This window comes from Panthera tigris, chromosome B1 (assembly GCF_018350195.1).
Source record: "Panthera tigris isolate Pti1 chromosome B1, P.tigris_Pti1_mat1.1, whole genome shotgun sequence".
Taxonomy (NCBI): domain Eukaryota; kingdom Metazoa; phylum Chordata; class Mammalia; order Carnivora; family Felidae; genus Panthera; species Panthera tigris.
In genome coordinates this window covers 121,416,584-121,443,520 of record NC_056663.1, presented here as the reverse complement: position 1 = coordinate 121,443,520, position 26,937 = coordinate 121,416,584, and the positions used below count along the sequence as shown (strand labels likewise).

Genomic DNA, 26,937 nt, shown 5'->3' with positions numbered 1-26,937 from the left:
TTTGAAAAGGTCAGAGGGGGAAAGGCTGGCTGTGGGGATTGAGGAGTGGGAAGAAGGGGAAACTTGGTAAGGAAATTAGCTCCTTAATAATTTAGGTGGGGTATTGTTCTCCTCTCCCAAAACGCCCCTTTCTACAGACAGCCTCCCCTGCCACTTCAAACACGAAGCAGTAGGATTGCTCTTAATCCCTTAAAACTGATTATCAAAGTAACATTCACTCACCAGCAGCTGCTCCGTTCTGCTTTCTGGTGACTGCGCATCATCTGTGTTCTACCACAAAGCTCATGGTTGTGCCATCAAAGGAGGGGGGCGCAATGATCCTCGGCCCCAGGGGTTGCGAAGAGATGCTGATGACAGGCTTGCCGTGCAGGTGGGCGAAGCCCTTGGCCCCCACGAGCTGGGATGTGGCTGCTGCGGCCGAGGAGGAAGAGGAGGCAGGAGACTGACCAGAGGCCATGAAGTATGGGGCCTCAGTGAATGTCGAAGCTGCATCTTTGCTGGGGGGCTCTGCCGCCATGGAGGAGAGCTCACTGCTCCCTGGGGTATGAGCAATTGGCGTGGGCTGCAGGGCACTGGTGGGCAGCACCGTGGGCAGAAAACCGGGGTAGATCATGTAGGTGGGTCCATAGGCCCCAGGACTCAGGGCCAAAGGAGGCACAGGGAGGGACATGGGAGCCACAGCCTGCTGCTGGGAGGTCATAGGCACATCCACATACTGCCCTGTCTCAGGGTCAAAGAGTCTTCGGGTCATGGGCTGTACTGGTGTGTCCACCAGATAGTACTGGCCTGTCGTCACATCCAGGAGCATCTTGCGCTGGGTCTGCTGAGGCTGTGGCTGCTGGAAGGGGTCTGCAGGGACTGAGGCCGGGCCTGCAGGTGCTGGGGCAGGCATGCTGGGTGGGGAGAAGCAGAGGACCTGGGGCTGGGCTCCCTGCAGGGTGAAGGGTAGTGGCTGCTGGTGGTAGATGGCAGTGGGAAGATGCTCGGGGCTCTGTGGCCCTTGGGGGGCAGCTACTGTCTCCCTGGGGTTGTCGGGTTTGGTGCGCCAAGCTGGCCGGCCGGTTCCACTGACCTGAGAGCCTTTGGGACTACTGGGGACCTGACTGCGGGCGCTCAGGGGTGGCAAGCTGCAGAGAGTGGTCGCTGAGGAGGCGGGCGGCCCCTCCCTCCCAGCCCCGGGCCGGCCCGGAAGCTCTCCAGCTGCAGAGCTTCCTTTAAGGGGGATGGTCAGGTAATTCTCACAGTCACTATTGTTCTTTTCCAAATTGCTGCCATTTTTCCTATTGGTCACCTCATCAGGAGGTGCCCGTGTGGCCGGAGAGATCTTGAGGGACCGGAGTCCCTGTGATTTGATGCCCTTTGCTGCCGAAGGACTCTCTGGCGAAGGCCCTTGTGGGAACTTGCCAGCGACACCCCCAGTTTTCTGGGTGCTGCTGGCACTCACGGTGAACACATTTCGGTTGCTGGGGAGTGGGGGGAGGGGCTGCAGGGGCTGGGTTCTTTCCACATCCTTGTGGACTGGGGGAATATAGAGCGATCGAGGCCTCTCCCTGGCCAGGTTCTCAAAGGCAGCTGCCCGGGCGGACACACTCTCAGTGCTAGGGTTGGAGTTTCTCCGCTGCAGACGTTCCACGGGGCCCCCACGCAGGACCACACCGCCTTTGTTTCCTGCGCCCCGCTCCTCCAGCTCACCCAGTCGTCGGGCCAGCTTGTCTGGGTCCCCCTCAGCACCCGCAGCCCCTTCCCTCTCCTCACTGGCAATGAGCGACAGGACATGGCTGTCCATCATCATGGGCAAAGGGTCACTTTTGCGCTTCCACTCGTTCCTGTTGAAGCTGTACAGCTCTTCCATGGACCTCACTGCGGCAGTCAGCTTCTCCAGGGCATTCCGAGATGGCTTGGGGCCTTTCCCTTCCTCCTTGACCTCCTCCTCCTTGGCCTTCTCTGGGGTCTTCTGAGCAGAAGCCTTAGAGATGATCTTGAGCACAGGCAGGTAAGACCCCTGCTCCGGCTTATTGGGGGCAATGGTGGCCACGGGCAGCCTGCCAGATGCCCTATGAACCAAGACTGTCCCTTCCGGTGAGGAGGAATTCAAGACCCTGCCGCTGCCACCTTTGCCTATGTTCTCCCTCGGCTCGCGGTCCATGCTATCTTCCCTCTGGTTCACCACGGCCTGGCACGTAATCACTATGGGAGAAAGGGATTTGGATCCGCCAGCTGCAGCGGCCAGCTGCCTGGGTTTGGGCCCGGTCAGCCCCTGCTCTGGGGTAACGCTGCCCTTGTCACTGCCGTCCCCTGACCCTTTGATTAGTTTCCTGACATCTCTCACCTGGTGGAGGGGGCCCTGGGCCTTGGACTTGTCTCTGACGTCTCTCACCTGGAACTGGGGCACTTTTTCCAGGTTGTCTCCCCGGAAGAGTTTCTGCTGCGCTCTGCTGTTGTCCTCAATGGTCTTAAAGAGGTTAGAGGCGCTGCTGCTGGCCACTTTGGGCGTGAGCAATTTGGCAATGTTGAAGTCCGAGCTTGGCTGCTGCACGCTCCCCAGCCGGATCTTGATTTCGGGAGCCTTGGGCCGGATCACTGCCATGGAGGTGGCTTGGGCAGCAGGATACTTGGTAGCCTGCTTCCCCGGCTGCTTGTCCTTGGGCGTCTGCTGGATGTTGGGGACGAAAAGGCGAGACATGATGGTGGACTTGCTGGCAGAGATCTCTCCGAGATCAGCCCTCCAGTCGCCCCCTTTGGGAAGCTTCAGCTTCCCAATGGGGGCTTTTTCTTCCCTCTTCTCTGCCTCCTTCTCCTTCCAGGACCGGAATGCACTGTTCTGACTGCGGAGGAAGATGCCTTTGACAGTCTCTGATGCACTCTTCTTAATTTCGCAGACTTCCTCCGTATGTCCATCCGGGAAATTTCGCCAGGAGACCGCGGCGCTCTCCCGAGGAGCACTGGCTTTGAAGATCGGGGATTTAGACTCGGCTGCGGACCCCTCCACACCTGCGTCCGCCACGCTGAGCACCGTGTACTCAGAGCCCGCCTCTGAGTGGCGAGAACTCTGCCTCTGCAGGCCCCTCTCCCGCGGCTTCTCCCCCCGAGCAGGGCTCTCTGCCGTCTCCTTGGAGGTGCCGGAGAGGTTATGGTGGGATGTGTCGCTGACTTCTCCCCTCTCCATTTTGAACTCATGTTCCCGCTGCATCTTCTTGGAGATGACATTTTTGAGCAGACTGGAAGCAAACTTGGACTTCTTCTGGGGGCCGTCGGCGCGGGAGGCAGGCTTGCTGCTCTCAGAGGTCTCCGAGCCATCGTCAGTGTGCACCGACCCGGGGCCCTTGCTGGAGCCTCTGGTGGTTCTGCAGGGCCCAGTGGCCGAACTGGCTTTGCTGTCACTGCGGCAATTCATGGGCTCGAGAAGGGTGACCACGCGGGAGCCCGTCTGGACCTGTTTCTGGAAACACAGCGGGGTCTCCACATGTTTGATTTCCCCCTCGACTTTGCTGACCACGAACTCCAAGGCTTTGGTCTGGGACTTCCTGGACTGGATGTAGAGCTGGTCTGCGGCCGTCCTGGCCCCACCGCCCTTCCTCAGACCCGCGGCCACGGAGGCCGCACTGCTCCTCAGGAGGCTCTGCTCCACCCTGGCTCCAACACCTCCACATTTTAAGTCCAGGAAGGTCGACCACCGCCCAAAGCCGACCTCGGAGAGCGTGGAGGACTCCCGGGAGCTGATGTTCAGGGCCTCGAAGTAGGGGTAGGCGAGGCTCCGGAAGGCCCGGGAGGTCAGGTTCCGCACCTCCTTGTCGGCATCGTCCAGTTCGCTCACGGCACTGGAGGCCCCGCTGGAGTAGTCCACCAGCTCCTTCGCCCGGATGGCCCCGCACCGGGTCTGCAGGCGAGCAGGGACAGCGATGAATTTCTTTGCATGGTCCTGAGCCACGGCTGCAGCCGGGTCTTGCTTCAGTGAACTTGAATTGTGTTCAGCAGCTGTAGAGACGCGGAGGCTCATGTCGCCTTCATGCTTGGCAGCATAAATAATGTTTTGCTTTGCACGCACGTTGCTAGGCTCATTTATAGCCCGGGAAGTCGGTTTGATTGATAGGAGGATCTGGCTTGCCGCACTCCCACAGCTGCTTGCGGCGGCGGCTGCCCCTGACGCTGCCTCCGGGGGCTCGGGCAAGGGCTCACTCGGGGTGGCGGTGCCAGGCCCGGTGGGTGGGGGAGTGGGGTCACTGTCAGAGGGGCCGCTGCCCACTTCCGTGCTGCTGGTGTGGCGACCACTGCTGTCGGCGCCGGGGCGGGCCGGGTCGCTGCTGGTGGGGCTCGGAGTCTGGGTGGCATTGGTGCTAGGAGTGGTGCTGAGGTAGCAGCTGTTGTCGTCGTCCTCTTCGGTCGGGGTGGTGACGTCCCCCGGGGTCTCATCGCTGCCACCGAAGGAAGCGTAGTCCACGAACGAGTAGATCACGTTGTTGTCCTCGAAATCCCAGCGGGAGGCCAGTCCCACGTCAAAATCCATGTCCTGCTCCACCTCACTCAGCTGGATCTCGTGGGTGGTGATGTAGTGAGCCTCCTCATTTTTGGGGGGGTCCCTGCCGCCCTGAGACTTGGCAATAATGTCCCTGCACTCTGTTCCGTCTCCCCCTCCCCCTCGACCTGCCCCTCCCCCCCCTCCTCCTCCCCCTGCTCTCCCCCCACCTCCTCCTCCCCTGGGCTGGCAGCTCACTGCGTTCTCACCACTGTCACTCTCAAAGCCTAAAGACGAAGAGGAGGTGGCCAGAGCCCCTGTTGATGTCGTGGTATCATCCATCTTGGAAGGGCCACCTTCTTCTGCTTTGTCCACCGGGGAGGAGGAGGAGGAAGAGGAGACGTTGCTGCCCCCGTCTGTGCGGGAGAGCTGGGATCTGGAGAGTTCCGAGGCGGCAGGATTCCTCCGGGGGGCCGGGGCCTTGCCCTCTCGACGGCTGGGTTCATCTTGGGCTTCCTCCCCGGGACTCCTAGGGGCCCCCTGGGCTCTGGGGCAGCGCCCCAGAGCGAGTGCGCTGGAGCCGGCGCTGTCCTCCTGGGCCCCAGCGGACGCGCACATCTCCACATAGCTCGCTCCTCGCGGGGAGGAGGCCGCTGGCTTGGGCCGCGGCCGCAGCTGCTGCCTGAGCTCCTGGCTCTCTGGAGCCCCGCTCTCCCCGGGGTCGCCCACCTCCTCCGGTCTGGCCTGCGGACTCGGCTCGGGAGTGGCGCCTTCCATTCCGAGCCCTCGGCTAAGTTTCAGCGACAGGAAGAGACAGTGGTGAGCGCCGGGGCTGTCCTGGGTCCCTCCCTGGCCACGGAGGGGCTGCAGAGTGGCCCTGAGCAGGGCCCCACGTGCCTGGACCGGCCCCAAGGCCGTAGGCACCACTGCGGCGGCTGCCACCAGCTCCCAGGTCCTCAGCCCCTGTGGCGTGGCGGGGGCAAGACCGAGGGAGGCGGGAAGGCTCCCGGCTGGGGTGGCAGAGGTGGTCTGGGGCCGGGGGGCTGCTGCTCCGGCCGAGACTGGGGCCAGCTTCCCGTGGCGGAGCTGTTCTGTCCAGTTGTTTGTCTGGCACCTTCGGCGGCGAGGAGTCTGAATGCCATCGGCCACGGAAGGAGCAGCATCTGTAGGTCGACCCAGGGACTTCCAGAAATGAAAGGAAAGCATGTGCTGTTTCTTGTGAAGCCTTGTCCCTTTCCTGGATGGGGCGAGAGTGGGTCACGTCATTCCAGAAATATTTTTAGTGTCTGTTCCCCAGTCATACTGAAACCACACTTGAGGGTAGAGAGAGGAGGCTCTGCGATGAAAAGAGAAGGTGCAGGGTGGAGGAGGCATGTGGGTTCTCATTCAAATCAACCAAATGCTCTATGTAATCTATTATAGCCATGTCTAGCAAGTATGAAATTAGTCTTTACTCACTGCCATCTTTCACTCCCCAATCTGATTAAATGGCTTTTTCCCCTTGTTCTTAAATAAAATTCAAATTTGGCGTTGCGTTTCATATGAATTCAGGACAATCCAGAAAGATTTCAAAATCTCTCCTAGACATATGGGAGGCTTTATGCTTGCCTCAAAATCTATGCACTTTCTTCTTCGTTCAGATGAGTTCTGGTCATAAAACTTCCATAGGAGTAAAATATGCCATCCCTCTTTCTCCGAAGTTACACTCCATAAAAGATAATCTGTTCCAAACCAGAATCCCTTCTAGAATCCTTACTGTGTGGACTTGAAGTATAAAAGGGCAATTTTCAAAGACTTAAGACAGAAGACCTTAAATAAATAAACTGTCAATAATAGTCATTAGAAAGGAGCACATGGGGTCAAAATTAACACTACTTCAAACTCTACAGTATCCAATCGATCTCAGAAAAAGTTCCCTAAACTTCTAAAACCGGGGCAAGACAATAAACCTTCAATTAAATATAGCCTGAGCTGTAGCCTCGTGATTCGGTTACGCTGGCTGAATTCCAGTCCTGCAGGGCGTGGAGTCAAAAGGCACAAAAGAACGACGAATACACTTACCCTTCATGAGTACAGTGCGGCTTGGAGGGAGGTTCAGAGAGGAAATGTGACCCGCTGGCATGCCCCATGGAAATGGAGCCAAAGTCCCAGTTCACTGGCTCTGAGGTACATCCATTTCAGATAATTCAGTAGTTGTGCAAGTGAATTTGCCAGGCGCCCCACGATAGGGGTTCTGTGCTGGCCACTCTCAGAGCAGATCCTTGGGTGCTATCAGTGGAGAACCACGACCCTTGGTTTTCATAAGATCTGGCCCTCATCACCTGCCAGGCCCAATTTCACCACTATACATAGTCTATGTGTCACTTATGCCGATTGAATAAAGCACTATTTTAAACATCCACATTTGTGGGGAACAAAAATAACATCATCACCCATCCCCTTCCAATGTGAAAGCCACCCCCGCACAGAAAAATGTTCCTTCTTCTGGATAGGCGTGGGGGTAGGTATGGAGTGGGAGCCCCTAATAAGTGAAGCATTTACCTTCCCATACCCGAGACGTGGAGAGTACAGCATTGCCGTTCTCCCCCTGACAACTTGCTTCTGCTCACGTCATTGCCATTAAAAACATGACATAAGGAAATACTGGAAATATCAAGTATCATGGTGTGGATATAAAGCCAGAGCACTAGGCGGAGAGTAAAAGAGAAAAGGAAACAGGAAGAAACAGAGGGAGAGGAAGGGAATGAAAGAAAAAGAAGAAAAGGGAGAATTTGCTAAATTTTCAACCAACTTTTTGGTTATGGAGAACCAGACTCAATGGCACAAATTCCCAGATTTTTAATGACAATGAAAAGGTTAAATAATAATCACAACTAAGAGTTATGTAGCCTTACTGTGTGTGATGCACCTTTACATGTGTATGTATTAGCAACCTGATGAGTTAGGTACAATTTTAATGCATAAGAAAGCTGAGGCATAGAGATGTTAAGAAATTATGGAGTAGGACTCAAACCCAAGCAGTCTGGCTCCAGAACTTGAACCTGGAGCATTATGCTGCAGAGGCTTGCTGGCTTCTCTGCTCCAACGCTCTCCACGGTGCCAAATGCTCAATTAGAAGGAAGCAATGCATCTATTAGGCAATCTCATCTGCATGACCACAAACAGAACACACCTCTTTCGGATAAAAATATTTCTGATAAAAATATTATCAACCTGTGTATACATTATATACTCAGGGATTAAGGAACATGACCCTATAAATAAAATGAAATAAAATAGAATTGGTTGCTCAGGCAAGTAGAGTAATTTCAATGCCCCATTTTAATCTTGCTCTGAAGCCTTGCACAATAAATCCTGAACACTGCCTCAAGCACTATGGGCCATACACACTCCATAGTTGAATAGAAGGCAGAATTTCTGCCCATCAAGGCAATTATAGTCTAAGGAGGAATTTTCCAGCACTTTCCACATGGCCCTGTCTGTCATGATAACTCGACATATTTCAGCGGTTTCTCCCTGCAGTTGACAAAGTACAAAATTGGAAGGTCAGATGCCTTGTAGGTTAAGGAATAATTGCTTAATGGCTGAAGTTATGAAAACCTGCTTCTAGAGTCTTGCTTCCTCCAGAAAGCACAGCCCTAGCCAGAGCTCCCCAAGAGACAAAAAGAGGGTTATCCTAAAAGAGGTACTTACCTGCAATTTCTCTGTGCAGGTCTTTTTCTCTTTTCTAACTAAATGAATGCCAGTGTAGGAAAAACTTGTAAGAAAATCTCTTTCAAATAAAGTCAACTTCCAAAAACTAAGGTTTAATTCAAACCACAAATTCTATTTAAAAATCAGACAGGCAGAGAATTCAGAATAGGACAGACTCTATTAAAAGATTGGAAGGAAAAAAAGAAGAAAAAGAAGAAAGAAACTCATAAATGGAAAAACAATGACCAATTGTAGCAGAAAGTCAACACAATTAAGAACCCCAAACTGCCTGGCCTCTGCATTTTCAGGGTTTTCTGTCAGTGTATGCTACTATGAAATACTCATTTGGTAGCCATAGAGCCTTTTATTCCGTAATATGACTGGAGTCATTTTTTTTTTTTTACAGATGAACTCAGTGATTGCCTACCTGATCTCAACTCTTGAGCAATTAACAATGACTAATGTCACCAGCATTAACTCATGTTAAGCAAGCATACTTACTAGACCAAGCAAGGTATACTTGGTAGATAACTTTATATGGGATTTCAAAGAGCAACAAAGGAAATGACTCAGTGTCATTATTTTTATCTCTGCAGAGAAAGTTCTTAGCATTCTCTGAAAGTCTTGTGAAACGTATCATAGTAAGAAAAACTTTAACATCATTAAAGAAATAGAGAATGAAGGCCAGGCTATCCACCAGTTGGTAAAAGAATATGGTTATATTTCAGGTGTCCAACAATGGCATAATACAATAGGCAAATACATCATTCAAAGGGAAGAACGCTTTAGCACGTTAGCAGACATAGGCTACTAGACTAGAAATAAAGAGATAGGTTTAAACTTGGACTCAAACTAGAAGTCAGACAGAAGATTTACCAAGTGCAGACATTCTCAGGATTCTCTGGGGTGCAATAGGAGACGGATATTTTCTGATTACTTTAAATTCTGTATTCACACACAATGATGTGAAGGAGGCTTTTCTGTAGACCACTGCCTAATGCCAGAGTGTGGCCAGCTGTTTGGCTTCCTGGCCCAGGTGGGCACGCCTAAGAATTACATCCGAAGAAAAGGCACCACATTCTTCTTCTTCTTATTTTTTTTTTTTTGAGGGTGCCAAAAAGCATTTATTTAGTTACTGAGGTAAACATGTGCTTTGGCTTGTTTAATCCTCTTAAAAACACCATGAGAGAGCAATGATCATTCCCACTTTGTGGATTAAAAAATTGAGGTTAGTGAAGACATGTTGCTACATGACTTTTCACAACTAACAGTGCCAGAGCACTGACTGCCCAGCTCTTGAGTGACTCGAGCCCACCACCCGCAGTTGAGGACTGAGCACTCAGTCTGTGAGGTGGAGGTCACAGGTTCATTCCCACTGCTGGCCAATTAGCTGTTCCACAGCCTCAAACAGCTGCCTGCACATGGAACCAGCTGGTCACCACCGAGTCCAAGGAAACAGAGTGGCAGGATTAGTGTAAAACTATCCCTGTGAATAAAAAACAGCATGTACCCTGAGGATGAATAAGTAGCACTATCTTCTTGTGCAAAGAAGAGCACGTTATTGTAGAATCGTGCCATGCACATTGTAGATGCAACCCCTTAGCTATGCCCTTAGAACTTGGAAGGACAGGAAGACACAGTTCACCACCAGAAATAAAACTTTGACACTCAAGCCAGCCCACAGAGGGAGGAGGTGGGGCAAAAAGTTTCCTTACTTTCTCCCTCCAGTCAGGATGGGTGTCAAGGAGTTGCTCCTCTCTGGTCTCCCGCCCTCCCCCTCTCCTCTCTCAATGGTCTCCCAGACATATTGCCCTCCCTCTCCCCACCCCTATTTCCCTTCTTCCCCTTGGCCCCTGACAATGGCTTCCATCTGGCTCTCTTTTGAGGGAGGAGTGGAGGTTTTGGTGTTTCAGATATTACTGGATAAGGGAAAATTATCCTTTCCAGACCAGCATCAAAGTGAAACACTGACAGGATAAATAAATCTTCCTCTGTGTAATATTGACCACTTCAAATGGCCTAACTCTGTCCATCTCCCCAGAGTCAGCTACTGGTTATTCCAGCCTGCAGGAGGCAGGGTCCTGAGGGTCTAAGCATCGGGGACAGCAGGTCAGGAAAGATGCCTCATCAGGCTTTACAAGTTACAGGAAGTTTCTCCAGACTAGGTTAGTGTTGAACCAATTTTTTTTTCTTTTTTTTCTTTCTTTTCTTTTCTCTTCTTTTTATTTTATTTTTTTAATTTACATCCAAATTAGTTAATTAGTTAGCATATAGTGCAACAATGATTTCAGGAGTAGATTCCTTAATGCACGCAATGGCACATTGTGTATACATTAGTTCTGCAGACATTAAATGATCAGAAACGTATGTTTCAATCTTGAAAGAATTTCCACGAAAAGAAAATTGCAGAATAAAATGTATTAGTATGATTCCATTCAAAAACAATCAACAAACTCATTAAGGGAACAGAGTTGTATCAACGGAAAATGTATAGATGTATAGATACCAAACTACATTGTTTTTGTGTGTTGGAAAGGCAAGATTGAACAATTATTGTCAGATTTTCCTTCAGACAACTAGGTGTTGTTTGAACTATTACAACAAATATGCTTTTCTTTTGTAATAGAAAAAAATAATTTTATTTTAGAGAAATTTTATTTCATCCATAAACTTTTCTTAAGTTAAGCCCATTCAACTTAGAAGTGAAGCAAATACAGGGTGCCTGGGTGGCTCAGTTGGTTAAGCATCCGACTTCGGCTCAGGTCATGATCTCATGGTTTGTGGGTTCAAGCCCCACATCGGGCTCTGTGCTGACAGCTCGGAGTCTGGAGCCTGCTTCGGATTCTGTGTTTCCAGCTCTCTCTGCCCCTCCCCCACTCACGCTCTGTCTCTCTCACTCGCTCTCAAAAATAAATAAACATTAAAATAAAAAAAAAGTGAAGCAAAGACGACTCATACGGGGGTAGACCAAGAGACATTTGACCCTCCCTTCCTTACTTTATTAATGTAGGGAATGAAGTTCAGAGATTTAAGTGACTTGTCCAAGGTCACACAGTGGTGGGTGGTGGAGGAAGACTAGACTCCTTTCTCCTGGCGCCAAATGTGGTGCTTTCTCCTGTATTGCTCAAACTTGGTCATCCGAGTGACCAAACAGAAGAGACTCAACTTCATTCTCAAAAAATTGGAGAATACTCCCTAAAAATGCAAATAACTTCATTGTGGCATCAAGTTTTACTTTAAGAACGAATACCACATAAATAAACAACTGCCACATGCAACAATATAGATGAATCTTACAAACACAATGCTAGGAAAAGAATCCACCTGCAAAGGGCACATATTAAATGATGGCTACCCCAGATGATGGTGCCAGGGCAGGTGCAGATGGGGGCTCTGGAAAGGCTCCACTTCTTCCTGGGGGTGCTGATCGCATAGATGCATCCACTGTGTGAAAGTACAGCAAGCTGTATGCTTATGAGTGTTCGCTTTTCTGTACACGGGTTATGTAATATGTTCATTAAAAAAACTAATGTGAGTTTTACATGCATAATATTCCCATAATATTCCCATTTGTTTTCATATATATTTTTTTCAAGTCTTGAAATAAAGTTGACTGTTTATAGAAATATGCTATATTCATTTTGTCACTTCACATAGCACTTGGTAAACTCTGGATGTCTCTAGAAGGGTCAATATCCTGGTATTGATGAGAGGCATGGGGTCATGGTCATCTCTGGCTGTTCCAGAACAGTCAATAGAGTGTTCCAGAGCTTGGACAATGGAGTTACACCGCCTGAGTTTGAATAATGACTCCACCTTTCCCGGCTATAAACTAAGCACCAGTAACGTAACTTCCTTATACCCCCAAAAGGGTATATACCACAATCGGGGTTTGAGGATTAAATCAGATAATCTGTTTAAAGCATTTAGTATAGACCTGGCCCATAGTAAGCATGGGAATAAAGGTTAATTATTGCTAACTACTATCATGCTGTGAGCAAATTTTAACCCTTCTCCCTTACATGTGCCTGTCCTGTCCTCACCCCCAAAACCAGGACACCACACATTGCTTTATACATATCAGGTGCTCAATAGTTTTTCAGTTGAGTTGGAGCCAGTGATTCTCTGTGGTCTGTAGGAGGGAGTCCAGTCTCCTTAGTTTTAATTTAAGGTTGTCCCCATTTCAGTTCCAACCTATTTTCCAGCTTCAGTTTCTTCACTGTCCTATATGAATCCCGTGTCCCGATCATACAAGTCTGAAACCAATTCCAGTATGAAGTGTGACTTTCACTTTTCTCAGTGTTTCTTTGTTTATGTCTTGTATTCTCCCACTTCTTCAGAGAGCCTTCCTCTTCTGTACCTTCTATAACTTAAGGAATCTTTTAAGACTGAGATTGATCTCCTATGGCAATGCTTCCAATCTTTCTTAATTCACAAAACCCTTTGAGACTCTGGCAATTTTAATTTGACAATTCTCCTGGAAATAAATATGTACTTATATACAAAATGTCCCCCTGAACCCCGGTCCAGCCCCCCCCACCCTCGCATCTACAGTCCTTCAGCCATCATCACCGTCACAAAGTGACTCTTAGTCTCTTTCCCCACAGTAATTCCTCTCTGGACTAATACATTGCTGCTTCTTTTACTATTTATGTCCATTTTCATGTGTCTTTTTCCCTCACACTCAGAATGTAAGATAGCCCATTATATCATGCAAGAGATTCCTGGGTCAAAAGAGATCTCTGAATACATACTCTTTAAAAGGTCAGGGGTCATCAGTCAAGAAAAAGACTTTGCTTTAAGCTCAGAAAGCCGACCATTTTCTGCCAGCAGCCAGGGGTGATCAAGGGTATGAGGAGATCCGACTTTCACCGTTGAGCATGTAGGCTTAGCAGAGTTACAAGGAAAGAGAAGTCAGCCAGATACATTTCAAGCCTGGGGACCCTTATATTTATAACAACATGTTTTCCTAGTAACAGTTTATTTTGCTGAAAACATTTAAATAAAAACTTCCAGAGCCTCTTTGAGAAGACGGTTTTGCATTCCCCAATCAAGCACCTGCCTGATTTTAATGTGCTACTATTTTAGTCCCTGTAAACATATACCCCCTTCCATAAGACTGGAATGGGTTTCTGTATCATTATCACACACACGGCATCTAAGAATAGAAATAGGTGCACAGGATTTTTTTTGGCTAACTCTGCTGAACTCTCTGCCTTCAAGAGCGAGGGAAGCAAACATGGGCAAGAAAACCATTTCTCACTCAACACAACACACTCCTAATGCAACAGTTCACAAAACAGTCTCTCACTGACTTTAGAATATGTTCTGGATAAAATCTGAGACTCATCAAAAATGCTCCTGAATCACTCTAACCTCATTTCCTTCTCTATTCCTAGTGAATTCCAGGATCTGACAGACCCCACCTTAGCAACAATCAGATTTGGATTAGTTCTTGGGACATCCATCCCATGGGCTTTCTTTCTGTCTGAAGGGTCATTTAATTCACAGAGGAGTCACAGGCAGCTTGGGCTTCTGAGACTGTGCTCAAGGTAAAAGAAAGTGGGGTCAAAATTACGCTTGTAAATCCCTTAAGTTGTTCATAAAGTTTGATTTCAAGGTTTTGAGTATACAACCTATAAAATATAATATGTGAATCTGCATAATTATGTACAATATGTAATATATAAATGCACATGTTTATTCTATATATAATAAATATAAAATAACATTTGATAACATGCTATTTCCTAGCTTCCCACCCCCCACAGAGTGGTTGAATTTATATAAATCAAATGCACTTGAATTCAAGATCGCACTCAACTTCAGACATTAGAGAAACTTTTCGGTCTCTGAGTTCTAACCTGAAGCCTTCCTTCCTGTTGTGCTCAAAACAAGTCCATTTGGAACCAGTTGTGTATCTTGGATACGGTTTCCATGGAAAAAGCTTAATGGATACCAACAACCTTAATTAGAAAAATCAAATCACAGGAAACCTCTATCTGGGCACCACCGACTCATCTGATTATCTAAAAGACTGGCAGTTTTTTCTTTCCCAGCCAGAGCCCTGGTCTTTTGAAATTCCTATTATTTGTTGAATGAAATGTCTTTCTTTCTTCAATGAAATGTCTCACCCACCTGGTTGACTTTTGGTGTAGTACTCAAATTTTTAAAAGCCATGAAATTTAAAATATGCTCCCTTTCTGATATTGCAGCACGCAAGCAAATGTAAACTATTTGAAGCAGCTGAATGTAAACTATTTGAAGCAGTGAATGCTTCGTGTATGTATGTATTTGTATGTGCGGGGGCAGTGAAGGGTAGGGAGTACTGGAGTTCATAACTTGTAAGCGAAGTGTTATGCCTCTCAGAATGGACTTCTAGACCACGCAGTCACGCTTTTGCTATGGATGGGTGTGTCTTACTCAGTTCTCACTTTGCAGAGTTGCAAAGTTCAGCTTGGACAGCTGGTGGAACAAAGAAGACCATGCTGAGGACTCCGTGGAGAGACTATGAATGTTCTCTCCTGTGTCTGGTGAGTAGAGAATGTATGACACACCAGGAAACTCTGGAACTGTGGTAACAATAGCTAATAGGGTCAGGGTAAGGGTTAAGGGCTAAGGGAGGTATAACCTGTGAAGTGCTTAAAACGTTGTCTAGCCTACAGAGAGTCCTCCACTGGTGTTGTTGTTGCTTCTATTGTTGGCTGATGACCACAGGCATCCTGGGAATGAGTTCAGATCTTTTTGGAACCATCTCATGAAGTTTTCATAACTTACTAACCCAAGATACTTCAAAGATATATATAAAAGGCAAGCAGAGATCACCTTTAATACTAGATATTCTTTTAGAAACAAAGATTAGGCCAAGCCTTTCATCTTTGATAGCCTCAGGGGGAAAAGGAGTGGGCTTGTGACTTCCCTGTTGGAGGATGAGTAGAAATCTGCAGGGAAAATAAATATGTAGGTCATTTGGTTCAACCTGTTGACTGTAAGGCCAATAAAATGGAGAACAGGAGATGCACCAAGACAACAGACACATGTCACTATCAGTAGGTCTATCTTACAATAGGTCTTCTCCTCTCATTCTTCAATTTCCACAGAGAAAGGAAAACCAAAATCACCTTTCAAGAGAGAGGGAGAGAGAGAGAGAGGAGAGGGAGAAGGAGAGCATTCTTTACCTTTAAAGAATGCGAACTCTATGTAGCTTTTTAAATTAACCCTACTGGGGAGATTTAACTAAGCCCACAAAGTTTTCAGATATGTGACCAAAGCTATTGTTCTACATCTCCATAAAAAGATGAATAGTCGAACAATTTATGCATTTTCAATATCTATTAATAATAGGTCACCTATCTGCAAAAAGAATTATCAAAGCCAAATTGGATTTATTGCTAAAATTGTACCTTAATTAACTCAGTAGTATGTTTCTATCATGAGAACACCTGCAAAATGCCTGCTTTATTGTGGGCTATAGAAAAAGGAGCAAAGAAGACAGAGAAATAGATATGTTGCAAAATTAAATTGTGATTACTATAGATGGAATTACACATATACAAGAAGAAACACAGGGTAAGAGCTGAGACCATTATAATATAGAAATGCAAAAGGTCTATCTTTCACCTCATAAGGAGTTCACCTGCAAGCTGAAAATACGGAGATTTTTTTTTAAGTTTATATATTTATTTTGAGAGAGAACAAAAGCAGGGGAAGAACAGAGAGAATCCCAAGTAGGACTCAAACTCACGAACCGTGAGATCACGACCTGAGCCGAAACCAAGAGTTGGCTGCTTAACTGACTGAGCCACCCAGGCACCCAAAACGCCAAGATTTTTACCTTTGCCATCATCTTCAGCATCACACCATCATTATTACCATCATCATTATTGGTACCATTTAATGAGTAGATTTTAAGAGCCAGCAACGTGTTCAGTTTTACATATATAAATAATCCCTATAGCAATCTTTTTGGGTTAAATTCCTACTATAATCATGATGCTGAGAAGGAACCTGAGGCATATCTTTTCTAAGGTCATACTGCTAGTGAGCAGTGTCAGGACAGTGATTTAACTAAAGTCTGTTAACTCGAAAGCCCAACTGCTGAATCACTAAGCTCTATTTCTAAAATCTTGTAAATATCAAAGTTAAGGGATAAAATGCCAGAACGCTGAAAACATTTTTAAATGGAAATTAAATTGAACATAAAGAGATGAGACAAACTAAGTTGATGATTTTATTAGCACGCTAGGGCTTGAGTGGTGGATAGCACCTACAAAAAGTTCCATGTGACTCTGTGTTTATTATTAATTGTTGAGTAACATATTATGCCAAAACTTAGCAGCTTAAAACAACACATGTTTATGATCTCACACAATCTCTGTGGGTCAGGAATTTGGAAGCTCCTTAGCTGAAGGGTTCTGGCTCAAGATCTCTCATGAAGTTGCAGTAAAGATGTTGGAGGGGGCTGGAGATATGGAAAGACTTAGCTGGGGCTGAAGAATCCATTTCCAAGATGGCTTACCCACACATTGGCAAAAGAATTTAGTTCCTTACTGGCAGTTGTTAGGAGGCCTTAATTCCTAACTGTGTGGGTCTTTCCATAGGGCTGCTTGAGTGTCTTCATAACATGGCATCTGGTTCCCCCAGAACAAGTGATCCAAGAAAGAGAACAAGACAGAAGCCAGGAAGCCTTATATGATATAGTTTTGGAAGTACATACTATCACTTCTATTGATCACAGTGTAGGAGGGGATGACACAAGAGTGTGAATAAATACTAGAAGGAAAAGATCATCAGGGGCAATATTGGACGCTGACTACCATAGACATCTTGCAAAATTTTTCATCATTGTCAACTTAAGTAAATGGTGAATTTTATACACAGGTTTTTTTTTAAGTCTGTTTATTTATTTTGAGAGAAAGAGAGCAGAGTAAGTGGGGGAGGGGCAGAGAGAGGATAGAGGGTGAATTCCAAGCAAGTTCCACACTGTTAGCACAAAGCCCAACTTGAGGCTCAAACCCACAAACTGAGAGATCATGACATGAGCTGAAATCAAGAGTCAAATGCTTACCTGACTAAGCCTCCCAGGCACCCCTACACACAGTTTTTACTAGGATGCCTAACCTAATCACTGTGGCCATTCTGAGGTATTATTGTGTTTATTTTCATGAAGCTATCATAAAATATTTGGACTAAAGAACATGGACATAGAGAATTAATTTAAATTTTCTCTCTGGATAGTATCTTTTAATAGACATTATTCAACAAACTTCCATTCTTATCATTCCTCTATTTGTCAAGGAAATTTAGATCCTGGCATCTATCACTACCACCATCGTCATCATGGCCCATTTTGGTACTGAATGGAGCCATAACAAATGTAAGGGCCAATATAAGCCCTGAATAATACTCCTTATCATGTTTCTTAGATGACAAATATTTATTAGGAATCCTCCTGATCTTCTTTCATCTGTATGTCTCTAGCATTCAGCATAGTCTGTCAGATAGTAATGCAAATAAGATGAATATTAAAGCTGCTCTTTGTGACAAGAACTTAGTGGAACTTCCTATACCTTTGGATGATGTTTGAAAGAGAAAGTTCCAAAGTAGCTTTGAAGGAATTCAGAGGAAGACAGACTACCAGGTAAGTAGAACTCTCCACGGAAGCAACATGGCCACTAAGAGAAACTAGGCCTTGTGACCAGCTCAAAACACAAAGAGTCCTAGCCTCGCAGAAGTAGCACCAACTGTTACATCTAGGCCTTGGGAAAAATGAAACAGATTGAGTTGCAGGGAAGAAGTATAGTAGGGGGTTGGGGGTGCCTGGGTGGCTTGGTTGCTTAAGCATCCAACTCCTGATTTCGGCTCAGGTCATGATCTCATGTTTGATACGTGGGCTCACACCCCTTGTAGGACCTCCTGCTGACAGCCCAGAGCCTGCTTGGGATTATTATTCTCCCTCTCTTTCTGCCCCTCCGCCACTGAAACACACGCATGCACATGCGCTTTGCCAACATCCCAATCTGCAGTAAGCTCTTTGACACTTGTATCTGCTCCCCTTGAACCTAAAGCCAGGACAAATGCTGTAGCAATAAACCATGAGAGTAATGCCAGAGTAAAAAGGGTCTGGGTCCGACAGAGCTAGGAGGGATTTATATGTGAGGCATCTGGAGGCAATGTGGCTGGGATACAGTCATTATCTAAAGGAATCAAATTATAACAATGGAAAAGGGGCTAAGCACCAAATCCAAACCTGATATAAAGCCAGAAATGCGGAAACAGCAAGGTAAACAGACAGAGGGTAAGAAGCAGGGCAGACAGAAATAGGCTGGGGAACATGGCTCTGAAACAAACACTGGGAATGATTTACTCCAATCACACTTTACACTCAGCACTCCATCAAAACTGCTCTTGTAAGAGATACAGACGAGTCCTTGGATTGAACAATGGTTTACATTATTTAATACAAAGGTCAGCTCTCCACTTTTTTCAGCATCATTGGACACAGTTGACCATTCCTTCTTCCTTGATTATAAGTTTCTTCATTTGGCTTCCAGGAAACTACATTTCTTGGAGTTCCTCCTACCTCATTGATTGCTCCTTCTGTTTTTCATGTTTGTTCCTTGTTTCTCAAAACACAGTCTTTTAGTCTTCTTTTTTTCTCCATGTATACACATTCACTTTGTGATTTCACCCAGTAAAATTCAGTACTTTCAGTATAATTTACATAGGAATGAATCCCAAATGAATATCTCTAACCTAACCTCTCTCATGAACCCAGATTCGGGTCTCTGCTTGGGTGTTTAACGAACACCTCAAACTTCATATGTCCCAAACTGAACTCTTTATCTTATCCCCCAAATCTCTTTTACTTGTAGTTGTTCCCATTTCATCCGATGGAAACTCCATCCTTCCAGATGTTGCAGTCAAACTCCTGGGTGTCACCTTTGAATCCACTCCTTCCCTCCCCTCATGGGCAATCCATCAGCAAATCCTATTGGCTATGCTTTCAAAATATATTCAGAGTCCTCCTTCTTTTCCCCACTTCCTCCACTTATTTCCCTTCTCTCAGCCTCCAGCTTCTCTCTCCCAGATCACTAAAGTTGTATCCCAAGCATTCATCCTGTTTCAACCTATGTCCCCTCAGCTTAACTCCAAAAGGGTAGCCAGATTGTTCCTCTTTGAAGTATGAGTCAGAGCATGTCATCCTCTTGCTTCAAACCCATTTCCCACAGAGTGAAAGCCAAATTCCTTATAATAACCAAAAGACGCTTCATGAGATGACCACCCCCCTCACTTCTCTGATGTCACCCTTGTTTCTCTCCCCCTTGTTCACTGGTCCAGCCACGATGGCCTTTTCACTGGGCGGGGGGCAGGCAGAGAGAGAGGGAGATAGGGAGACATAATCTGAAGCAGGCTCCAGGCTCTGATCTATCAGCACAGAGCTCAATGCAGGGCTTGAACTCATGAACTGCAAGATCATGACCTGAGCCAAAGTCAGATGCTTAACCAACTGAGCCACCTAGGTGACCCCCTTTTTAAAATTACTTTCTAATATAAAATTTACTTTTTTATCCTCATTGATTATGATTTCATGTGTGACTGTCTCTACTACTAGAAAATAAGCCCAACAAGGGCAAAGTTTATGCCTGTTTTGTTGACTCACATATTCCAAGTATCTAGCAGAGGGCCTGCTATGAAGTAGGTGCTTATAAATGTGTGTTAAAGAAATACACAAACAGCCAAGAATTCTTTATCCAGCAAGGCTGTCATTCAAAATAGAAGGAGAGATAAAGAGTTTCCCAGACAAACAAAAACTAAAGGGGTTCATAACCACTAAACAAGCCCTGCAAGAAATTTTAAGGGAGTCTCTCTGAGGGGAGAAAAGATAAAACAAAAACGACCAAAAGCAACAAAGACTAGAAAGGACCAGAGAATACCACCAGAAACTCCAACTCCACAGGCAACACAATGGTAATAAGGTCATATCTTTCAGTACTGACTCTAAATGTCAATGGACTAAATGCTCCAATCAAAAGACATAGCGTAACAGAATGGATAAGAAAACAAGATACATCTAATGCTGTTTACAATAAACCCATTTTATACCTAAAGACACCTTCAGATTGAAAGTAAGGGGATGGAGAACCATCTAATGGTTGCAAAAAGAACACTAGATAGCCATACTTTTATCAGACAATCTAGATTTTAAAATAAAGACTGTAACAAGAGATGAATAAGGGCATTATATCATAATTAAGGGGTCTATCCACCCAGAAGATCAAACAATTGTAAATATTTATGCCCCCAATGTAGAACAACCCAAATATAGAAATCAATTAATTACAAACATAAAGAAACTCATTGACAATTATGCCATAATAATAGGGGACTTCAACACCCTACTTACAGCAGTGGACAGATGATCTAAGCATAAAATCAACAAGGAAACAATGGCTTTGAATGACACACTGGACCAGATGGACTTAACAGATATATTCAGAACATTTCATCCTAAAGCAGTGGAATACACATTATTCTCAAGTTCACATGGAACATTCTCCAGAATAGATCACATAATGGGACACAAATCAGCCCTCAACAAGTATAAAAAGATTGAGATCATACTGTGCATATTTTCAGACCACAAACTCCAAATCAACCACAAGAAAAAATTTGGAAAGACAAAAAATACTTGAAGACTGAAGAACATCTTACTAAAGAATGAATGGTTTTAAGTTCCTCTTTAGCTAAAGAGGAAATTTAAAAGTACATGGAAGCCAATGAAAATGATAACACCACAGTCTAAAACCTCTGGGAGACAGCAAAGGTGGTCATAAGAGGGAAGTATATAGCAATCCAGGCCTTCCTAAAGAGGGAAGAAAGATCTTAGATACAAAACTAACCTTACACCTTAAAGAGCTGGAAAAAGAATATCAAATAAAACCCCAAACCAGCAGAAAATGGGAAATAATAAAGATTAGAACAGAAACCAATGCTATCAAAAACAAACAAACAAAAAAACACAGTAGAATAGATCAATGAAACCAGGATCTGGTTCTTTGAAAGAATGAACAAAACTGATGAACCCCTAACCAGTATGACCAAAAAGAAAAAAGAAAAGACCCAAATAAATAAAGTCAAGAATGAAAGAGGAGAGAACACAACCAATACTGCAGAAATACAAACAATAATAAGAGAATATTATGAGCAACTATATGCCAATAAATTGGGCAATCTGGAAGAAATGGCTAGATTCCTAGAAACATATAAACTACAAAACTTCCCAAAAAACAAGAGCCCAGGGCCAGATGGCTTTCCAGAGGAATTCTACAAAACATTTAGAGAGAAGTTAATACCTATTCTTTTGAAGCTGTTGCAAAAAACGAGACATGGGAGGACTCTTCCAAACTCATTATATGAGGCCAGGATGACCTTGATTCCAAAACCAGACAAAGACCCCACTATAAAGGAAAACTACAGACCAATATCCCTAATGAACATGGATGCAAAAATTCTCAACAAGATACTGGCTAACTGGATCCAACAAGGCATTAGAAGAATTATTCACTCCAATCAAGTGGAATTTATACCTGGGATGCAAGTCTGGTTCAATATCTGCAAATCAATGTGATATATCACATTAATAAAAGAAAGGACAAGAACCACATGATCCTCTGAATAGATGCAGAGAAAGCATTTGACAAAATACAGCAATCTTTTTTGATAAAAACCCTCAAAAAAGTAGGGATAGAAGGATCATACCTCAAGTTATAAAAGCCATATACAAGAGACCCACGGCTAATATCTTCAATGGGGAAAAACCGAGACCTTTCCCCCTAAGGTCAGGAATACGACAGAATGTCTACTCTCATCACTGTTATTCAACATAGTATTGAAAGCCCTAGCTTCAGCAATCTGAAAACACAAAGGAATAAAAGGCATCCAAATCGGCAAGGAGGAAATCAAACTTTCACTCTTCACAGACGACATGATATTCCATATGAAAAACCCAAAAGATTTGACCAAAAAATGCTAGAACTGATCCAGGAATTCAGCAAAGTAACAGGATATAAAATCAATGCACAGAAATTCGTTGCATTTCTATACACCAGTAATGAAGCAATAGAAAGAAAAATCAAAGAATTGATCTCATTTACAGTTGCATAAAACCATAAAATACCTAGGAATAAACCTAACCAAAGAGGTGAAAAATCTATATACTGAAAACTATAGAAAGCTTATGAAAGAAAATGAAGAAGCTATAAAAAAAAATGGAAAAACATTCCATGCTCCTGGATTGGAAAAACAAATATTGTTAAAATGTTGATACTACCCACAGCAATCTACATATTTAATGCAATCCCTATCAAAATAACACCAGCATTCTTCACGGAGCTAGAACAAACAATCCTAAAATTTGTATGGAAGCAGAAAAGACCCTGAATAGCCAAAGCAATCCTGAAAAAGAAAACCAAAGCTGGAGGCATCACAATCCTGGACTTTAAGATGTATTAGAAAGTTGTAATCGTCAAGACAGTATGGTACTGGCACAAAAACAGACTCTCAGATCAATGGAACAGAGAAGAGAACCCAGAAATGGACCCACAAATGTATGGCCAACTAATCTTTGACAGAGCACGAAAGAATATCCCGTGGAATAATGACAGCCTCTTCAGCAAATGGTGTGGGAAAACTGGACAGTGACATGCAGAAGAATATACCTGGACCACTTTCTTACAGCATACATAAAAATAAACTCAAAAATGGATAAAAGACCTAAAAGTAAGACAAGATGCCATCAAAATCCTTGAGGAGAAAGCAGGCAAAAACCTCTTTGATCTTGCCCGCAGCAACTTCTTACTCAACACGTCTCCGGAGGCAAGGGAAACAAAAGCAAAAATGAACTATTAGGATCTTGTCAAGATAAAAAGCTTCTGCACAGCGAAGGAAACAATCAGCAAAATTAAAAATCAACCAATGGAATGGGAGAAGATATTTGCAAATGACACATCAGATTAAGGGTTAGTGCCCAAAATCTATAAACAATTTGTCAAATTCAACACAATCCAGTGAAGAAATGGGCAAAAGACATGAATAGACACTGTTCAAAGGAAGACATCCAGATGGCTATAACAAACACATGAAAAAATGCTCAACATCACTCATCATTAGGGAAGTACAAATCAAAACCACAATGCGATACCACCTTACACCTGCCAGAATGGCTAAAATTAACAAGTCAGGCAACAACAGATGTTGGCAATGATGCAGAGAAAGGAGAACTCTTTTGTACTGCTGGTGGGAATGCAACTGGTGCAGCCACTCTGGAAGATTGTATGGAGGTTCCTCAAAAAATTAAAAATAGAAAAACTGAAGACCCAACAATTGCACTACTAGATATTTATCCAAAGGATACAGGTATGCTGTTTCAAAGGGGCACATGTACCCCCATGTTTATAGCAGCACTATCAACAATAGCCAAAGTATGGAAAGAGCCCAAATGTCCATTGACAGATGAATGGGTAAAGGGGATGTGGTGTACATATACAGTGGAGTATTACTAAGCAATCAAAAAGAATGAAATCTTGTGATTTGCAACAACATAGTTGGAACTAGAGGGTATTAGTCTAAGCGAAATTAGTCAGAGAAAGACAAACATCATATGACTTCACTCATATGTGGAATTTAAGATACACAATAGATGAATATAAGGAAAGGGAAGCAAAAATAATATAAAAACAGGACAGAGGACAAAACATAAGAGACTCTTAAATACAGAGAACAAACTGAGGGCTGCCAGAGGGGTTATGGGTGGGGAGATGGGCTAATGGGCAAGGGTCATTGAGGAAGACCCTTGTTGGGATGAACACTGGGAGTTATATGTAGGGGGTGAATCACAGGATTCTACTCCTGAAATCATTATTGCACTATATGCTAACTTGGATGTAAATTAAAAAATAAAAATACATAATTAAAAAAAGAAATCCACGATTTAGATAGTAAGGGGGTGAGTCTTGACACACTGCGGAGAAAAGACTTCTATAGAAGGATGAGAGATAAAGCAAAAAGACCAGGTAGTAGCCTAGCATTCCAGCTCAGATAGGATCTGTTGCGGCTTGGATAGGTGGTGGCTGTTGAGTAATCCCGTTTCTGGCCCAGTCTCCTTACCTGAATAGAGCTGGACTCACTGTTAGCAAGTGCTATACAATATGTCCCCATTTGGTCCTGGCGTTACTCCTAGGTCTTGTTAGCTAGTATCTCTTTAAAGCCCAGCTTCAATGTGAATATCCATGTGAAACCAAAACAGACTTCTGCCCCACTCAGCTGAATTCATTGCTACCTTTTCTTGTTTCCACAGTGTCTTGCCCATACCTTTTATGTAATGTTCATTGCATTGTATGAAAATTAGAATAGGTAACTTCCACTTAGCCATAAATTTGTGCTTTCCCTGTTCAATTATGAGGCCCTGAGAACAGTGAATATGTTTCATTGCTTTTTATCTTTGTAACAAACCAAGATTAATGCCCACCCATGGTAAATGGTCAGCAAATAAATAACAATTATTTTAGATCCAACTCAATTAATTTCATTTTGAAGAGGGTTATCTTTTTGTCTTCAACAGTTCTAATGTAATCATATGGTAGCAACAGATGCAACATGATTCTTTCTCAGAGAAGTCATGAATTTTTACAATTTTTAAAATGTCTTTTAAGTAAAGGAGATGGACCAACATTTCTATGATTAAAAAAATTAATGCAGTATAGCTCAAGCATAATATCTTGGTTTTTGGTTTTGGTTTTGTTTTTTACCAAAAAAAAAAAAAAATTCAGAATTTCAAGCGATCGCTCATTAAGTCCCTGGTTTGTGGCCTTGAAAGTTAAGCAAGTCTTCAGCTCTAAAGAAGCAGATTAAACCACTTGTGCTGTCAGCTTGAAGCATTTGGAAGCTGGCCAGAACTGCTTAAGAATCTTTTTTCTTTCTTATTCTCTTCCTTTCTGCCAGGCTCTCCCAGGGAGTTCACTTGCAGAATCAAATGAAAACCAATCCCTTTTATGCAAACCTTCCTGAAGCAGCAGGGCTATGTTTGGTCCCGAGAGCGGAGGTTCGTGCAGTGGAAGCCCTGGTGGTGATTTCTCTCTACCCAGGCCTTGCCAAGGTCCTCCCCACCACGCAGTGATGAAAGGAAGGATCAAACAGCCCTCTCAAAGCCAAGCTCCATCAGACCTGCCTTTGCTAAATATAGTGCACTTCAATAAACACCATTGTGAATTTGCAGTTTGCTTGCTGGAAAATACACCACCACCTCCATCAAAATTTTATGCATGCATGTATGTATTCAGATCTTTCTCGACTCTCTTTTATCAACTAAAATACTCAGCAAATTTTCTTTTCGTTTTCAATTTGATATTCAATGTTTCTGCTCAGCACAAATTAATTGGAGGAAGCACTGAGTCAGGGAAAGCTGAATGAATAAAGTTTAACCACAAACAAGGTGGAGGTCTCTGAAATTCTTAAAAACACCGCCTTCAGCCAGGCTGCTGAGGTCTGCTGTCCTTCATCCGTGAAATGACACTTCCGCTAGTCAAATAAGGAAGGGGTAGATCAAATTAAGATAATCATTGCTTTAGACAAATTCTCCTGAGCAGTGTCTGCTGATATAATTCTCAAAATATGTTCTGCTTTATTGTCTGAAAGACTCTGATGGTAAAGGTGCTGTACTTATTTTTGGTTTATGTTCACCTTTGATCCTGGTGGAAAGTAAACATCTTTGTTCTGCAGCCAGCACCTGATCCTTGGGCTTCTGTTCACGCTTACCTAAAAAAAGATCAGGAGAGAAAGCTCACCAAGCACGCAATGGTCAACAGCAGTTGGGGACAGGGAACAAGAACACTGTCTCCAGCGGGAGGCTTGGGGGTCACCACCAGAGGATGTGAAGTTATCAGCCACCTTGGGCCCCCCAGGCCCCTAGCAGGTGGGAGAGGCGTGGGAATCTGAATAACCACACATGGGCAAAGCCCACTTGCTGTGGTATGCGTGAGAGGTAACACTTTCTGAGACCAGCTTCCTGCCCTAGGAGGCTTAACTGCTTCCATTTTTACATAGAAGGAAGCTTGCAACTTCCTTCATCTATGGCTTTCAGCACCTGTGATTTGGTGGGGGGAGGGGGGAGAATGTTTTCATTCCTCCTCGGAACCAATTTCTACATCATTAGTTTATCAAATCAACCCAACAAAGTAGGGTCTCAGTTTTAGAAAGCAAATATCTCAGCCTTGAACCAGAGACAAGAAATAAAACATTACGTAATGTTCTACATTACAAGAGAAGTGGATTCTAATAGGTCAAAAGAAGGGAAGAAGTCTTTTTTTTTTTTTCATATTGCTTTTTTTCCTTTTTCCCCTTTTGTGGTTACCAGCCATTTGTGTGTCCTTTATGTGCTACAGTTACTCAGTCTTCAAAATGAGTGTAAACTAGGCATTTATGCATTTACAAGATGAGAGCCCCACTTTGAGAAAATCCAAAATAATACCAAAAAATGGCTTACAAAATGTGCATCAGGCACGGTTTTCTTCTTCACCAGAGGATTACTCAGTAGGTTCCTTTAAATCAGAATTGTGCAGACCAAAGCTTTTACAAACAGCTGTCGAGCGGTGGAAAGAATCAAAAGATCTCAATTAATGTCCCAGCTACAGCATTTTGTAGCTGTGTGACCTTGAGCACATAAATCAGTGAAACTTCCAGAGCTTCTGTTTTCTCTTCTGTGAAACAAAGATAACAACACTTACTTCACAGAC

At 44.4% G+C, this 26,937-nt stretch overlaps 1 protein-coding gene and 1 long non-coding RNA gene across 3 annotated transcripts in view; one reads left to right on the top strand and one right to left on the bottom strand.

The window, feature by feature from the left end:
* The window catches only part of CB1H4orf54 (chromosome B1 C4orf54 homolog), a 45,751-nt gene that overhangs the window by 8,602 nt on the left and 10,212 nt on the right, over positions 1-26,937 (bottom strand). Inside the window, exons 3-5 of one of the 2 annotated variants that reach the window (XM_042984136.1) lie at positions 26,688-26,901; positions 25,886-25,960; positions 223-5,690 (exon numbers count right to left, since the gene is read on the bottom strand). In XM_042984136.1, the coding sequence (XP_042840070.1) occupies positions 260-5,690; positions 25,886-25,911 (5,457 nt within the window). In that variant the 5' untranslated portion in view covers positions 25,912-25,960; positions 26,688-26,901 and the 3' untranslated portion in view covers positions 223-259. The remainder of the gene's footprint in view (positions 1-222; positions 5,691-25,885; positions 25,961-26,687; positions 26,902-26,937) is intronic. The other variant, XM_015537035.2, reaches the window with a different exon arrangement.
* LOC122237985 lies at positions 14,112-25,951 on the top strand. The gene is made up of 3 exons (XR_006216844.1): positions 14,112-14,428; positions 14,588-14,679; positions 25,148-25,951. It is a non-coding gene; the product is annotated as an uncharacterized LOC122237985 (long non-coding RNA).